The sequence below is a fragment of the Solanum pennellii genome, chromosome 7 (genome assembly GCF_001406875.1).
Source record: "Solanum pennellii chromosome 7, SPENNV200".
NCBI lineage: Eukaryota > Viridiplantae > Streptophyta > Magnoliopsida > Solanales > Solanaceae > Solanum > Solanum pennellii.
In genome coordinates, this window is record NC_028643.1 from 1929545 (window position 1) to 1946408 (window position 16864).

General features: G+C 36.2%; 2 protein-coding genes across 4 annotated transcripts in view; one reads left to right on the forward strand and one right to left on the reverse strand.

Annotated features, from left to right (window-relative positions):
* Window positions 1-8047, reverse strand: part of LOC107026233 (FGGY carbohydrate kinase domain-containing protein) — an 11544-nt gene extending 3497 nt beyond the window's left edge. The window contains exons 1-13 of one of the 2 annotated variants that reach the window (XM_027918476.1): window positions 7278-7416; window positions 6570-6654; window positions 6192-6353; window positions 5905-6083; window positions 4372-4454; window positions 4108-4292; window positions 3473-3534; window positions 3196-3304; window positions 2971-3087; window positions 2592-2711; window positions 2334-2454; window positions 2095-2251; window positions 1189-1261 (exon numbers count right to left, since the gene is read on the reverse strand). In XM_027918476.1, coding sequence (XP_027774277.1) covers window positions 1189-1261; window positions 2095-2251; window positions 2334-2454; window positions 2592-2711; window positions 2971-3087; window positions 3196-3304; window positions 3473-3534; window positions 4108-4292; window positions 4372-4454; window positions 5905-6009 — 1132 coding nt within the window. In that variant the 5' untranslated portion in view covers window positions 6010-6083; window positions 6192-6353; window positions 6570-6654; window positions 7278-7416. Of the gene's footprint in view, window positions 1-1188; window positions 1262-2094; window positions 2252-2333; window positions 2455-2591; window positions 2712-2970; window positions 3088-3195; window positions 3305-3472; window positions 3535-4107; window positions 4293-4371; window positions 4455-5904; window positions 6084-6191; window positions 6354-6569; window positions 6655-7277 lie in introns of both variants that reach the window. The other variant, XM_015227130.2, reaches the window with a different exon arrangement.
* Window positions 8048-8836: 789 nt separating this feature from the next.
* On the forward strand, window positions 8837-16451 carry LOC107026245 (dihydrolipoyllysine-residue acetyltransferase component 2 of pyruvate dehydrogenase complex, mitochondrial-like). 2 transcript variants are annotated; one of them, XM_015227149.2, is made up of 19 exons: window positions 8837-9014; window positions 10053-10146; window positions 10308-10429; window positions 10531-10613; window positions 10718-10758; window positions 12559-12614; window positions 12711-12785; window positions 12894-12986; window positions 13455-13688; window positions 13786-13858; window positions 14030-14118; window positions 14304-14389; window positions 14471-14546; window positions 15196-15263; window positions 15343-15409; window positions 15505-15600; window positions 15673-15775; window positions 15851-15946; window positions 16038-16451. In XM_015227149.2, exons 1-19 carry the CDS (start codon window positions 8976-8978, stop codon window positions 16106-16108), a joined length of 1662 nt encoding a protein of 553 aa, XP_015082635.1. In that variant the 5' UTR covers window positions 8837-8975; the 3' UTR covers window positions 16109-16451. The 2 variants fall into 2 exon arrangements, with proteins under 2 accessions (XP_015082635.1, XP_015082636.1); XM_015227150.2 differs by having other exon boundaries at window positions 10531-10604.
* The last annotated feature ends 413 nt before the right edge of the window (window positions 16452-16864 follow it).

The window sequence follows — 16864 nt, forward strand, 5'->3', positions numbered from 1 at the left end:
TTACTCACTTCAAGTGATCGGACAACCATTGGAGTACTTAATGGATGTGCTTTGTCCATGTAAAATCGTTTCAAGATTTTCTCAGTATAGGCAGATTGATGGATGAAGACCCCGTCTACTAAATATTCTATTTGTAGTCCAAGACAAATTTTTGTCTTTCCAAGGTCTTTCATCTCAAATTCTTTATTTAGATATTCAATTGCCTTTTGAACCTCTTCTGGAGTTCCAATGAGATTAACGTCATCAACATAAACAGCAAGAATAACAAATCCCAATGTTGTTTTCTTAATAAATATACAAGGACAAATGGCATCGTTTATATAACCTTGTTTTATCAAGTACTCACTAAGGCGATTATACCACATGCGCCCTGATTGTTTTAAGCCATATAATGACTTTTGTAATCTGATTGAATCATTTCCCGAGATTTATATGCTTCAGGCATTTTAAGTCCTTCCGGAACTTTCATATAAATTTCATTATCTAGTGAACCGTAAAGGTAAGCTGTAACCACATCCATTAGATGAATTTCAAGATTTTCATGTACAGCTAAGCCGATGAGAGTCGACCACCGGCAACAAAGAGTTTTTATTTAGCCGACCCAACTTGCTTGGAACTGAGGCGTAGTCGTTGTTGTACTATTCTAGAGGAAATTCAGCAAGGATATTATGCAAGTTTTGGTTTTTGCATTGGCATCAACGAGGATATTAAGCAAGCTTTGTCTACTTTTGCCATCATCAACAAGGACGGTAGGACAATGAATTTTACAAGTATAGCTAAACTGTGGTCCACTTCTAAGAACTAAAAGCAAATACCCAAATTCGATTTGTGAAAGATGGTCTTCCAGACCTAAATGTCAGTTAGCAGCTCCTGGACCACTGTGTAACACAATAACATTTTAGCTTTGGTTTTAATTCGCTTCAACTGACTAACTGATTGGGAATGTAGCGTGAGACACAATCTACTAATTGATCTATCTCTTTCAAATGCCCCACTATAAACATATCATAATTTCATTTTAAAATACCTTGGGAGCTAATGAAACTATTTTTAAAAAATTCAGTTCTCTCATTAATTGCTTGCACTGTATTTATGCAGACAGTAAATGCATTACATATTCATCCACTTCATGTATATCACGTAACTCATTAATAAACAGCACAAAGAGAGAATGAGAGAGAGAGAGACCAATAATATCTGCATGCTCTTGAACAAATAGACGATTCTTTGCAAGCCCACCACAGGCAAGTAGTGTGTCAATCTGAACATAATAAAAACGTATAAGGAAGTATCAAGCAATGTGGTAAATATAGGTTCAGGTATCAAAATGGAACGTATGCACACTTTGTGATAAAAGCTCTCAGCATAAGAAAAGCAACAAATAGAAGATCAAAGTGATGCTGGCAGTTGAGCATTGTCTCACTTTCCGGTGGGATAGGTTCGGTGGTAGTTTGGAGCATCATATCTGCATCTCTCTTACGAGTAGTATTAGTAAAATTCTCTTAGTTTCTTGTTCTTCAATTTCTGTTATAATTTGTTGTTCCTGTACTTCTGTTATCATACTATTTAGCTGTGCAATACTAATTTCCTTACTATTTGTCATGCCTTCTTCACTTCTGTATTTTATTTGTCCAAATCTGCTTTGAAATGCTTTCCCTTTCTTTATTTCTTTCTTTTCTTTTTCTTTATTTGAGCAGAGGGTCTATTAGCAACAGCTCATCTACCTTCACAAGGTGAGATAAGGTCTACGCATACACTACCCTCCCTAGACCTCACTCGTGGAATTACATTGGGTTTATTGTTGTAGAAGATCAAAGTGATCAATAAGAAACTTTGAAACACACAAACGCTGCATTACTAGGTTCTTTCTCAGACCCATCCTAACCTCCCACCACTGTTATCAAAAAGCTTACATCTTTGATTTGGACAACAGAGTCTCAACATTCAAAGTTTATTCAACGATGCATATGCTTGCCAGAAAAGGTCATACAAGTCAACAATGTGGAGAGCTCAAGCATACCAAACTTTACAGGTTTAAAAATCTCTTCACTTAACTAACTAAATACAAGTAGTATCAGGAAATGAGTCCTTCACCTTGTGTCCATTAGTATTGCAGTGCTCTACTATATGGCGGGTTCCATATGCAATGCCCTGTACTGTGGCAAGGTAGAGAAGTGCCAGCTGCTTTTCACTAGTATCAAGTGTTAAACCAGAAATCATACCTTTTGACTTTGGATCTGCAATAGGGGACCTGACAGAAATTTTGCATGTAATTTATAGCAGATTTAGGCAATCAAGGTAAAAAACAAAGTAACCATTCTACAGTACTATACCTGTTACCATGAAAATCTGGGAGAATATGCATATCACTAGTCAATGCAGCTATAAATGGTGAGTCCTCATCTTTCTTCATTGATTCCAGTATCTCATTCAACAAGTCAAATATTGAGATTCCTAGCAGAAGATATAAAACTTTAGCTTTAAGCAGGAGACCATCACAAAAGGAGAGCAAAAATCAAATTGCATGGGAGTCTAGAACTTTGACAAGGAGCACCAGACAGTTCCTAAATGTCATATCAAGGTCATCTTACTTCGAGATGCAGCACGATTTGCAAGATGAGGAGATGCAACATGATTCTCAATTATATGGTCTAGCAATGAACCAGTAGCACTCTGTCCTCCTTCAGTAAGCCAGTACTCGGGCACCATCGCTGACAATATTGCAAAGAGCAAATAATGGAACATCATTTGCTTGTAACAGAAGCAACAGCATTTGCAGATAAAATATGGGAACCCTCCAAGATTAATGTTACAACTAAATGCAGAACCTAATATCTAACCATAAGCATCTCTTTTACAGCTTTTCAGCATTACAATGTCAGTTTGACTATGCATATCCTGAGCGACATTTACATCATCTGAACAAAAATTGTTTGAAAGAACAACTGTACATTGCAAGTGGAAGTGTACCTGACCAAAAAGGTCCCCAGACTCCAGGTATGAATAATTTTGTCCTGGATACAGCCATATGGCATGTGGAAGTACCACATACAAGCACCATACGCCTACTTATAGCATCCTCATCAACTTTCAAACATGCAGGTACAATCCGTCAATAAGTTAATATAGTCAATAATATAAGCAAAGATATTTTGATCATTCAACATATCCAGAAGAGTACTCAATAACAGCAACCTATAGATTCAGAATCTGATGCAGGCACACTTTCCATTACACCTACACCGCCAGCATGAGCATCTATCAGAGCAGTACCTACTGGTGTCCCTGCCATCAGACCCAATTCCTGAAACATAAAGCAGCAGCATCTTAGTAATAACTCAAAAGCATGAAGAAAGTAAGAGGACTCATACCCATCAAAACCACAAATGCTTGCATCATTGAGAATGATTATGCGCTGCTTTTAACTTTTGCTAATAGTCAAGATGTAATGTGATTTTTATAAGTTCTTCACCTTTGCAGCATGTGGTGTTAAACCCGAACCCAATGCATGACCGGGGAATGCTACACTTCGCCCTGCACATTTTTATTATAAAATCATGAAAAAGAATAACTAAGCAGTTCTCAAGACTAAAAGATATTCCACTGTACGAACAACATAAATGAATATTGACCTTTTGAGACAATGTACCTAAACAATTCAAAAGATATTTTTTAAAGTGGGCAGGTTTTAAAAATCTCAATCCTAGAAAACAATACAAAACAAAAAGAATTACGCGCAAAAGGAACCAAAAAAAAAAGAAAAGAAATAGGATGCTAAGCAGAACTACGACTGTTTGCCAAGACACAGATCAGTAAATGCTGATGGCAACCTGACATGAATGATGCACAAATTTGTGATTTTTCCTCTTCTTTTTTGGTGAGAGAAGACCAATTCCCAAACTAATCCTAATATATGAGAGGGTAACACTATCTGTTTTCTGAGACTCATTGCTAAACTTTCAAAGACTCTTTCAACAGCCGCACGTTGTAGCATCACTTCAAATAATATGATGAATAGAGATTGACAAGTTTACAACAGAGTCAGTTCCCTGTTTGTTTTTTTTCAAATCATACATTTTGGTAATTTAGGTGAAGCTTCAAAAATACCTATCTTAGCATGATGCCCATCAACTAGATCACCTAAACCAATCTCCTCCCAGAATCCATCATCCCATCCACAAGATTCCATAGCACCGGAATCTTTCTCATTTATCTGCTGCATGTGCGCATGGCCTAGATATGTCCATTTGCATACAGTGGTGCATAAACTCCTCGTGTCATCTCCTGTTGCTCTAATAAGTTAACAGAATAGATGGCATCACCTCTTCCAGTTAAAACTTCAAGAGTTATAGTTCAGGAGCTATTTCTTACTTGTATGTTAACCAATCACTTAGATCCATCCATCTAAATGCCATCGACCAGGATTCTTGGAGATTTTCCTTCACCCACAAGAGCTGTAAAAGCAATTTTGTATTAACAACAAGTAGATAGAGCATATCAAGATGTGATGATCAATTAAGTAGAAATTTCAACTTTTCCTTTTCGACTTCCAACAGTAGAAAGAAAAGAAGCGTAAAGATGTCAAGAGCAAGCATACAACAACACACACTTATTCAACTTACTTCATAAAAAAAAAAAAAAAAAACTTATTTGGCTATCAGATAAAGAAGGAAAGTACAGGTGAGAGGTAAGAAGTATGCATGTCATCATCATCAATAACATCACTCCTTCCATACGGTTCCAGAAGTATCCATCAGGCACACACAAAAGCAAGCGCATGTCAAGAATTCAACATTGAAAAGCAAATTTCTGACAACCTATGGTAGTGGCAGGAAAGAAGGTGGATGTGGAACAGAGCGTAAAAGTTGCACACTGAACAAGTGCTGCCCAGATCACCTTATGCCAGGCAACTACCAAGATAAAAGGGGTCATCCATATGAAAACTTCTACAAATTCACCCAACCATCAAAAGTGGAAGCATATAACTACTCTTTCAATGTACCCTACACTATTTAGACGCGTTTCACAGGCTTCTAGCTGAAATAAGTATCCTTTTGGCATTCAATTGTGTGATAAATTTCACCTCTGTGGCAAGACAGCCGAGACTAACAAGCATTTAGCTCTACATTATGAAGTAACTACACAAATATGGAACATCTTTCAGTGTATCAGATGATATTGCCAAAAAGTTCCTTCGAATTGTTGAAATGTTGGAACAGGGGAGGAGGTCTTCCGAGACAAAAGGCAGATGGAAGATTTTAAGATGATACCAGGTTGCATTTGGTAGACTGTATGGGAGGAAAAGAAATCTGAGATGGTTTGAAGGAAAGGATGCTTCTAAAATTTTGGACCGACTTAACTCTAAATTTTAACATATTCCTTGATACTCAAGCTGGTAAAACTTAAGTTCGGTAATTTTGAACAAAACTGGGATAATGAACAATCACCGAGCCTGAACCAGAACTAGCCAGGAGAATTACCGACAGGGAAAAGGCCCCTGCGAATGGAGCAGTCACTGAAAAACTCACAATCCCACCGGAACGGTCCAGCAGGAGACTAGACTATAAAACTAAGAAAGAGTGCAAAGTGAATGGAGTGAATTAGAATATATCATAATTGTAGAGGCTCTGATATTATGTGGAAAAAAAGAAGAAGAGATTCTTGGGATGCATTGATGGCTCCATTAAGTAGTATGAGAGGTTTGAAATACCCTGTTCACTTAGTATATCTCTCCAGTGTGGCACTAATTAATATTTGACTAACTTATCATTAACATTCTAGTAGAAAACTAGAAATGTTACTATAAGGGGTCAGCTAAACCAATACGTACTTTAAAAATCAAGAATCTCATTAAGGAAAAAGATACAAGACATAAGAAGCAGTCCTTCCTACTAGTGTACGTACCTTTGGTGGCTCCATCTCGGGTGACACGCCTCCACCACAATACTGTAGTACAGGTGAATTAGAGGCGTTGATCCTCTCAGCTTGTTTTACAGCTCTATGGTCCATCCACACTATGATGTTTCTTCTAGTATCACCACTCCATGAAACCGTGACAGGTTCACCCTCAGAATCAACAGCAACTGCGTAGAGGAATCAATTCATCCATGTTATTTACTACCGTAATTTTAGCATGTATACCTCAATCAACACGCTGGACAGATGAACAGCAGAAGTTAGTGACTATATACCAAGAGAACAAGTAGCCGCGAACCCCAGTCCCTTAACTTCTTCCTTGGAAACACTTCCGAGGGCACATGCTGTTTTTACAGCAGTGCAAATCGCTAACCAAATATCAGTTGAAGATTGCTGAATTCGACAAACCACAGAAATGAAATCAGAAGCACAAAGAACTGAAAAAGGAAGAAATCAAGCACTAGTTCAGCAAAACAGAGTACGGTTTTCTCATAGCTACCTTTTGAAAAACATATTACTATCAAGTAAACATATTGTAACGTGAGACAACCAACAAAATTGACCAAAAGAGATAGAGGGAAATCAACCATATAGACAAACAATAAAAGGCAATAACAAGGAACGTCCATTTCAAAATAGTTACAACATCTGACCTCAACACAGTCACCGTCTTTCCATATCTGTATTGGACTACTAGCAGAACCTAGAAGCTTCCCGTCCTCATTAAAGAGACCTGCACTAAATTGTGATCTTAACGTTAGTTGCATATGACCACTCAGTGCTGAAAATAGTAACAGAAGCTTAACATTTGAGAAGTGATATCATCGAGTCAAGACAAAAAAAGAGAAACACAACCAACATCAAACCCCCAGGGAAAAAACCAATTTCACAATTAATTCATACCAACAAGCACCATAATCATAATACTGCAAGATTTCACTCAAAAACAAAACCCACCAAGTACCACATTCACGAGACAGCAAGAATTCATTCAAAAACGAGCACTTCCAGTTCAAACATCCACACCATTAAGTCAACATCAACACAAAAAAGCCATAAATTTTTAACCATAACCAATCTCAAAACCCCATAAAAAGACTCAGTTTCACAAATAATTTTAACCAACAAGCACCATATTCACAATACTGCATGAATTCACTCAAACCCCTCCCCACAAACCACCACCTGCACCAGTACTGCCAGTACCAACATCCACACACCATTAAATCAACATCAACACAAAAAACCCATTTTTAACCATAACCAATCTCAAAACCCCATTAAAAAAAACCAACTTTACAATCAATTCATACCAACAAACACCAAACTCACAATACTCAATCAAAAGAGAAAAATCCCACCTGCTCGAGCACTGCCAGTACCAACATCCACACCAAGAAACACTGAACGAAGCTGCCTAGGAAGGCTATTAGTTGTCATTTCCACAGCAAAAGAGTTAGAAATTGGAAAAGAATTAAAACGGTAATAGCTATGGCGCTGGTTTAGATATGTAGAGTCAAGCAGTGGGGTTGTATCTGTCATGGATTTTCTTGAATCCAATTTTTTATCCATTTTTTCTTTAAAATCCATTTTGTCCTTTTCCTCTTTCTGTTATTTTTTTCTTCTCTTTTTTGTTAATTTTGTACTGTCAGTATGATTATATGTATAATGGTTTTGAGTTATAAAGATCTGGAAAACAACTGGTTTTTTTTTTCTGAAGAAGATGATGATTATGTGAATCTAAATCTGATTATCTCAAATTATTTTTAATTTTTTCCTTTTTTTGTTTATGGTTGATATTGTATCATTATTTGTTTGTGTTTTTGTGTTTTGTCTTAATAATATATCGTGATAAAAAATACTCACATTTTTAACTTTTATGGAATTTTCTCTTCGAGCAATGCAACTAACAAGTCTATTAGAAAGTTGAATTATATGAATTTTTAAATCGATGAAATTGATTGATGGGTTTAAATTGGAGATGAGATTGTAAGCGTTTATAGATTGAACGAGATTTAAGATGAGAAAATGATTTAATTTGTCCGAGAATATGATCTTAAATAAGAAGGTATGAAGACTGTCACCGAGAGTATAGGGTTAGTAGGTTATGAAGAAATATTTTTCGAACGTGTAGGGTTGTTAGTGTTGGTGTTGTACCAGCTATATTATGTTTGCTTAAATTATCTATCATTGTTTCATGTGTTTCGATTATTACACTATAATATTAGACTGTATTTGTTTGTACGTTAGTTGATTAATTCTCAATAATCAACTAAGCTTCTATTCTAATTCGCATTTTTTATCTATCTAATTTAAAACGTATCACGTCATATCTAATAAATTTTCTCAATACCATTTTAATTGATCTCTACTTCATATAACATCTTCTCACTATAACATCTAACATTTTTTCTTTTCGTATGCCCAAAACCCAAATACAACATAAAAAAGATTCATCCAACAATTTTTTTTTCCAATTAACAAAAATAAAAATAAAAAGAAATCACTAAATATATGTATTTGAAATATATTAAACTAAGAAAATCATGAACCATTTCCTACACAATATATAAAAAAAATGCTTTAATATTAATTCTAAAAATAGATTTAATTGAAGACTTACTTTGTTAAAATATTTGAACTAATAAATATGTATTTTATACGATATAATTATTTTTATAATTATCATATGAAGAAAAACGACATAATATACAACTAATTAAAGTATGATAAAAAAAATCGATCGTACTTTTATTAACTTATTTTAGTACAAACATTATTAATTATTTTTATAATTCGAATGACTTTTGTAACACATTTTTATCAATTAAAAATATTAGGTGTTTTCTCCGAATTTAGTAGCACACCCCACCCACACACATTTGTTAAAAATAATAAATTTAAATTAAATACTAATAAAACAGAAAAACAGAAAAAAGGAAAAATAATTCTCCATTTTTATAGCATCTTTTGTCTGCCCAATTTCGTACTCGAAAAGCCACCTTCCGCCGCCGCTTTCCGGTTGCTTCCTTTCACCGGAGAAGAAGAAGATTTTAATCATGACTTACGCTACTCACGTTCTTCGTCACTCAAAAAAGGTGCAGATTCAGATTTTGTAAAACTTCTTTGTTTGTTTGTGTAATTTTGAATCCCTAAAATCTACGATTGTTTGATTGACGTGATCTGTAATTACTATGTGGAGGTGCGGCATTTTATAGTGAATAGGAGTGTTTTTGTTTTCTTCGTTGAGATTGACTTGTTATTTGTTATGTTTGATTTTGTATGAGATTTGGTAATCGGAGCTTAAAATTTGTGGTTGTAGTTGAGATATGAATTTTAGGAATTTGGAGTTGGTGTGATTTGTATTGATGTTAGGTTGAATGAGATGGATGCATTTTCTCATGACTGGTATTTTGATAGTCAGAAGATGGTTTAGTGCTCATACTTTTAGATGAAAGTTGCATTTTGCACCTCTGGATCATTCTTCCACCAGCAAGTCTGACCACCCAAGGTTAGGGATATATTGGAACAAATTGACTAGTATTTATTTGAACCTGAGACCTTATGGTTCTCATCCTACTCTATTGGCCACTAGACTATAGGTGCGGAAAGGAAATTCTTTTTATTTTGTTGTAGTAGTTTAACTAGGCCTCACTGTTGGATGCGAAAAAAAGATGTCTTTTTATTTTTTTTGATAGCAGTTTTTGTCTTTTAAACTCGTGGCATATGGCTTACTACTTGATATTAGTCATATGGTGAAATCACTCTGAAGCTTAAAGGAATTTGGCCAAACCATTTCGTTCATGGAAATAGAACATACTTGCTATATGTATCTTTCATTTCTAGGTAATAAGTATTCCATCTTCTTATGCGGTGTTAAAAAAGTAGAAAATAAAGGGATATACTTTAACCTCAACGAGAAAATAAATTGGAGCACCTAACAATACATCTTCACAGACCAAGAACAATTATATACTTAGGATGCAGCTAATTCAGGTTAATTCTTTCAAATGCCATATCTTAATCTAAGTCATTTACCTGGTATTTCCCTTGGAACATCCAAATGTGTGTTGAATTGTTCTAAAACCTGTTCATCTCATTTTCCTCTGTTTCCCTTGCATTCAAATTATTTGCAGATCGGGAGTTCTTCGAACTTGATACGACGCGACTCTGCTGGTCTTGTCCGTTGGTTTAGTAATGGCACGAGGCCTTCTATGGAGAAGGGAGATGGTAAATTAATAGATTTAATTATTGTTGTTTATGAATTACACATTATCAGATGTTTGTGATTGGTTACTTATTTTTCTTTTTGTTGGCTCTTTCATTGTCTGTTATTGGTGATATTTTCATTTTTTTTGTGTTTCACTATCCAAATATGTGTGCTTTTTCAGATATTTTAAGGTGCCACTCTGGTCTCATATCCGGAGAGAGACACAACATTCCTAAGTCCTTCAATCGATGCTACTCAGGTTCAGCTGTCTCCAACAACAGTTGTAGAACAGTATCTTCCAGGGTTGTGACTAAACCTCTATTTCTTTGTCACCCTTCTTTTACTTGTTGAATTTCGAGCACCAATATTTACATAAAGTTATCTTAATGTGCTTTTAACCATAGATGTCATGTGGAAATGCTCTGAGAACTACAATTGCTCCATGCACCTCCACCGGTAGCATCTCTTTCATTAGAAGGTCTTCGGGGTTTGTTCTGTGGCTTACTACTGCATTTTAATTATTTTTTTTAAATGAAGATAATGTTTGATCATTCTCTTGAAGCAGTTTCTGATTTGTCTTCTTTGTGTCAGATCACAAGCGCCTTCAAGGAGGGGTTTCTCCACTGCTTCAGGTACTTGTTTTTAGTGTCATTTTAGCATTTGGCTATTTAAATAGAAACTATATCCTAAGGGCATCCTCCAAACTGCTTATAAACCATTCTTTATTTTAGTGAGCATTTATCTAGTTGCTGCTACTTTAGTTCCTATTGTCGGTTAAGGTTCATCTGACAACTTCATGTCAATGCACACTGAGTAAGTCATTTTCATTGTCATATCCCCTATATACTACTTAGTTGTACTCCGATAGCTACATTGATGATCTGGCCGAAATTTTCAGATGTGAAATTGAATAGGTTTCCAACTGTATATTTAGGTCTGTCGCTTGCCAACTGTAAATTTGAATAGTTTTCAAACTGAAACTTTCGGATGTAAAGTCTTCTCTACTTTCTTGAACTTTGTGCCAAATGTAAACCTGACAAACAAATTGAAACAGAGGGAGTAATTTAGAGATTTGCAAGGGGGTCATTGGCGGTTGTGAGAAGAGACTATCTCCTTGGAAGAAATAGTACCTGTTCTTTGGAAGGAAGACTGGCTTTGGTGAATAGTGTCTTGGATGGTATTCCCACATATTTAATGTCACTATCCCCATCCCAGGGATCGTAGAAAAAAGAAACAGGTTCCAAAGGTTGCTCAGAAAGATAAAAATACATTTAGTAAAATGGAAAGAGGTTATGAAAGGTAGAAGGGGGAGGAATGGTTATTAAGAACCTCAAGCTACAGAACAAGAATCTTCCTTACAAATTGCTTTGGAGGTTAAATGATAGCAGGAACACATATGGAAGGAAGTTGTTATGACTAATTATTGGAAGTTGGATCCGGGAGCCCACACAATCTGGAAACATATGTATTGTGGGATGAACTCCAGAAATCTATTAAGCTTATTGGAAATGAGAAGTTAATTTGGATGGATAACTGGTCGGATATGGGGAGTTTGGAGGATGTATTTCCAGTCCTGTATAGTGTAGCTTTAATTATGACTCGTGGTGGCTGTTAGTTTGAATAACATGGGCGACTGATACAATTTAGAAGAAAGTTTAATGAATGGGAAGTAAATGATATCAGTAGATTATTGGGTCTACTGGGACCAGTTACTGGATGTTACAAAGAGGGATTCACAGATTTGTCTGGCAAGTAAAAAAGAACTTTTACTGTTACGAGTGCATATATGTTGTTGCAAAAGAAACTTGGAGGCTCATTGACCTTGGAAATTGATCTGGAGAGCAAAAGCACGTCCAAGGATAGCTTGTTTTGGATGGATAGTAGCACTTGCAGCTAAGAAAATCCTGGATACTCTTCAGAGAAGAGGAATGACTATATGCAGCAGATGTTTCTTCGCTGAAAGATCAGCGGAGACCAGTAATCTTTTACTTCTACATTGTGACCAGACACGACAGATTTGGGCACTTTTCCTGGGAGCATTTGTAGTGCATTGAATGCTATCCAAGGATGTGAAGAGTCGAATACAATGCTGGCAGGGACATATTGTTGATTGCATGCAGAAACAGATTTGGAGAACAGCCCATTGTGCATCATATGGACTATATGGCTAGAAGGGAGTAAGAGATGTTTCGAAGAGAAAAAACAGAACTTATGTTTTGTAAAATATAGATGACGTCTTTGTTACTCTTTTGCTTGCTGTAATTTTGCAGTAACTCCTTGATACTATCTTGAATAATAGTACCTCACCGTATAAAAGAAATTGCTAAAGGGATCCTTCTTATCCTTAGTTGGTTTAATTTGGAAACATGGAACCAAAGAGTGAGAACCCTCGATTTTGGAGTCAAATTAATCTGGCATCTTCTCTGTTTCAGATCTTCCTCCACACCAAGAGATTGGGATGCCTTCTCTTTCACCTACAATGACAGAGGTATATATCTTCTCTCACTAAATCTCTCCGAGAATCATTATTTCTTTACACTTATGTTTGTTTTAACGCCTTAGCGGTTCAATGCTTGTGATGCAGGGAAATATTGCCAGATGGTTAAAGAAAGAGGGCGATAAAGTTTCTCCTGGTGAAGTGCTATGTGAAGTGGAAACAGTAGGATTATTTTTAGCTGCTGTTGTCATGATGTGCTAAGGGAGAGTTCTCCCTTATGTGTCTTAGCTTCTGGATTCTGGTATTCACACTAGTCATTCATACCCGTAGGATAAAGCAACAGTGGAGATGGAGTGCATGGAAGAAGGATATCTAGCTAAGATTATTCAAGGAGACGGAGCAAGCAGTATCAAAGTTGGAGAGGTATTGATGCTTAAATATTTCAATTGAGAGTACCAATTGTGCAGTGTTGCATCTTGGTGTTAGATAATTTGTACTTCACGAGATGTGGTTCATTTGTTTATTCAGGACCTCCACTGTGTCAACGTAACATCTCTGCATACTTGTATAGATCGGCTTCTTTATAGTTGATGCATCACACATCACTTTCTAATGCTTGGTTCTTCTAGTTCCCACATTTGACGTATATTCTAGTTGGTACTTTGCTTAGCCTGGTGCTTTGCTGAACCTTTGATACTTTAGCTGATAGCTGAATAATGAGACTGACAATTCCTCTATTTGCATCAGTTCAATCACAATAGGCTCCTAACCTTAGCAGAAATTTCTTTTCTTTGTAAATTTCATTGTGCCTTGAGCTACATGCCAACAAAAGCTACATCATTGTGAGAATCAATTATAAAAAAAAATTGATGAATGTTGAAAATTCTGTAGGTGATCGCTGTTACTGTTGAAGAGGAAGATGACATTGCGAAGTTTAAAGATTACCAGCCTTCAACATCAGATGCCACACCTTCACCAAAAGCTCCTGCTTCTTCTCCACCTCCTCCCAAAGAAGAGGTTGCCGAGAAACCTGTTACTCCATCACAGCCAAAAGTTTCTAAACCTAGTGCGTCGGATCGCATTTTTGCTAGTCCGCTAGCTAGGAAAATTGCGGAAGATAACAATGTACTTATTTTCTTCAGTTAAATTTGCTTTGATAATATGATTCAGGTTACATGTTTTATCCTTGAGGTTAAATCTGCATTGCTATGAACATGAACAGATACCTCTCACAAACATCAAAGGAACAGGTCCTGAGGGACGTATCGTGAAAGCTGATATTGAAGATTATCTTGGTAACCTTCTTCCCAGTCTGCATCTATACTTATATGCTAGTTGATGTTACTGTTGGTTTTATGTCATTGAACATATTTCCTTCTTTCTCTAATGAAAGGAAAGATTTTCCTAAAAAGTTGTGATATGGTCGTAGAAGAATCAATAATCTTTTTTTTCCCTTGATAATGTAGCTTCACGCGGAAAGGAAGCCCCTGCAGCAGCTCCCAAGGCTGACACATCTTTAGATTACACGGATATTCCTGTTGCACAGATCAGAAAGGTACTATTCACTCCTATAGGGGATGAATCCCCATGTTCCCAGAATTAGTCAATTTTAGATGCTTGTCCGTGTTATCTCCAATTCATCCCTTGCGTGAAGTGTTTGGTATACTTTTTGTTTACCCACTTCTTTTACAAGCACAAGGTTTCGTTGTACTTATACCAGTTTTGGTGTTATCTGCGCAGGTGACAGCTTCTAGGTTGCTGTTGTCAAAGCAAACCATTCCCCATTACTATTTGACTGTTGATACATGCGTCGACAAACTTATAGAGTGAGTAGTACTTTTATTGTCCAACTTTCAAATTTTATTTTATTTTTCTGTTATTTATCTTGCTAGCTGCTTGGTCCGCAGACTGAGGAGCAAGCTCAATGCATTGCAAGAGGCTTCAGGAGGAAAGAAGTTATCTGTTAATGATCTTGTAATAAAGGTAAGAAATACTCCATTAAGATCCACTGTACCACCTGACAAGGAAAAAGGAAAAGAAAGCCATGGTCTTGTTATCTCATCTCAATGAGACAATTCCAGCGTTCTTTCTGTATTTTCATGGAGGGTCCAGAAAAAAGAGAAAAGGTCTCGTCAAAAAATAAAAAACAGAGAGAGAGAGTGACTATTTTGTGCCAAAATTGGAGCTGGAATCTCGTATATTTCTCACATAAGAAGTCTGAGCAACTCCTAACTTGCTTTCCTAATCGCTGCACCTTGTCAAAAACCAGTTGCTCCTCTGTCCCACAATATATATGACATTTAGAACTATTTCGAAGTCAAACAATTTTTTTCTGGATAATAAACATATTTAACTGTAAAAAAAATTTCATTTGATTGACAAAGAGTTCAACTTTCAGTTGTACTTCTAATGTAAATTTTGAAATACTTGGTTTTTACTCATGTAGAAGAAATCAAATGTCTGAATGTGTATTTATACTTGGGTCTTTTGACCACTGTTTCGACGTCATTTTATATTTTTCTTTTGGAATGGAAGTAGTACATTATACAGGATGTATAAGAGATATTGTCATCTGTTATTTATAGTGACCTTTCTCAGAGAAAGATGACCTGGGTAACTAATTTCATTGCAGGCTGCTGCTTTGGCTCTTCGAAAAGTTCCTCAGTGCAACAGTTCATGGACCAATGACTACATTCGTCAGTAAGTGAAATACATGGACTGAGAAGACTTCTCTAGTTTGCAATGTAAATTAATAGTGCATTCTTTCTTGCAAACACAGGTATCACAATGTAAATATCAATGTAGCAGTGCAGACTGACAATGGTCTTTATGTTCCTGTCGTCCGGGTTTGTTCTCATCCCAGTCTAGTGTTTATAATTGGATGTTTGTTGATTCTTACTACCAGTTATATTTCATGTTTGAAAATCTGTGCTGTCGGCAGGATGCTGATAAGAAAGGTTTATCCTCTATTTCCGAGGAGGTGAAGAACTTGGCTCAGAAAGCAAAAGAGAACAGCTTAAAACCACAGGATTATGAGGTGGGCATTGCAGTTAAATATCTTCTTTTTTCATTGGACACAAATTAAATTCATTTGTTTCTTATTTCACAGGGTGGGACATTCACCGTCAGCAATTTGGGAGGGCCTTTTGGCATTAAACAGTTCTGTGCCATCATTAACCCTCCACAATCAGCCATCCTAGCAGTTGGATCTGGTAAGTTTGCATCTCATTAAATTGTTTTGTTTCAGCGAGGATATCTTGTGCTCATCATTGCTTCTTCTTGAACAGCTGAGAAAAGGGTGCTTCCAGGATCCAGTGAAGGCGAGTATAAGTTTGCCAGTATGATGTCTGTAACATTGAGCTGTGATCACCGGGTGATTGATGGTGAGTGACTTTAGATAGTGGGCTCTTCATATCCTCCTTTTCAGAAAAAAAAAGTTCACGGTTAACCTTTGATAATTTTCTTTTTGTCAAGGCGCAATTGGTGCAGAATGGCTCAAGGCATTCAAAGGCTACATAGAGAATCCCGAGTCTATGTTACTGTAGATTGATACTTCCTTTTTTTTGGTCGATCCTTTGAATTCTTCACGTTTTCCTCTACAAATGGGATGTACTTGGATGTATGATAAATGGGATTTTACGTGCCATGGCCTGATCTTATTGCTTGATATAAGCATCTTTATCAGGGAAAGTGGCTGAACAATGGGAATAAAATGAGGCTGCAAGGCTAATGTACCATTGATTTAGGCTTTTCGATGAGTGTAAACCTCCAGTTTTTTTGCTCGAGATCATTGAGTTGATTATCTGTCTGAAGTAGATGGAATACTTGCTGTAAATTCATTTTTTTAAAATAAGGTTCACTAATCTCTCAAGTTTTGAGATGCATCAACATGAGTCTGTTGCTTGACTCCATTATTATCTTCTTGGTTGACATAAGCCAGATTTATCTTTTAGCTTCGATATAGTTCTTCTGTGAGTTTGAATCCTTGATTAAGTTGCACAATGATCGCATTGAAGCTTTGTGCAATCAAATTATGTTACTACCAAGTTATAACTTTTGATAAGCGTTTGATCCTAATAGGCATCATATAATATGTTGTACGGAATAATACATTAACATGACCCTTAATTTCGCTTCAGTGGACAACTATGTCCTTTAATTTTGAGTATGCATAAGTAGACATTTGAACTTGTATAAAATTGAATAAGTAGACACACGTGTCCTACATGACATAATATATGTAAGACACCATGTAGAATATAAAATTTTCATAATAGGGTGTCATGTAGGACGGATGTGTC

Excerpts from the sequence above, each read along its gene's own strand:
- LOC107026245 (XM_015227149.2), top strand. The coding sequence starts at position 8,976 with ATGACTTACGCTACTCACGTTCTTCGTCACTCAAAAAAG. Across the intron at positions 10,430-10,530 it reads GTAGAACAGTATCTTCCAGG|ATGTCATGTGGAAATGCTCT; the intron begins GTTGTGACTAAA and ends TTTTAACCATAG. Across the intron at positions 15,410-15,504 it reads TTTATGTTCCTGTCGTCCGG|GATGCTGATAAGAAAGGTTT; the intron begins GTTTGTTCTCAT and ends TGCTGTCGGCAG.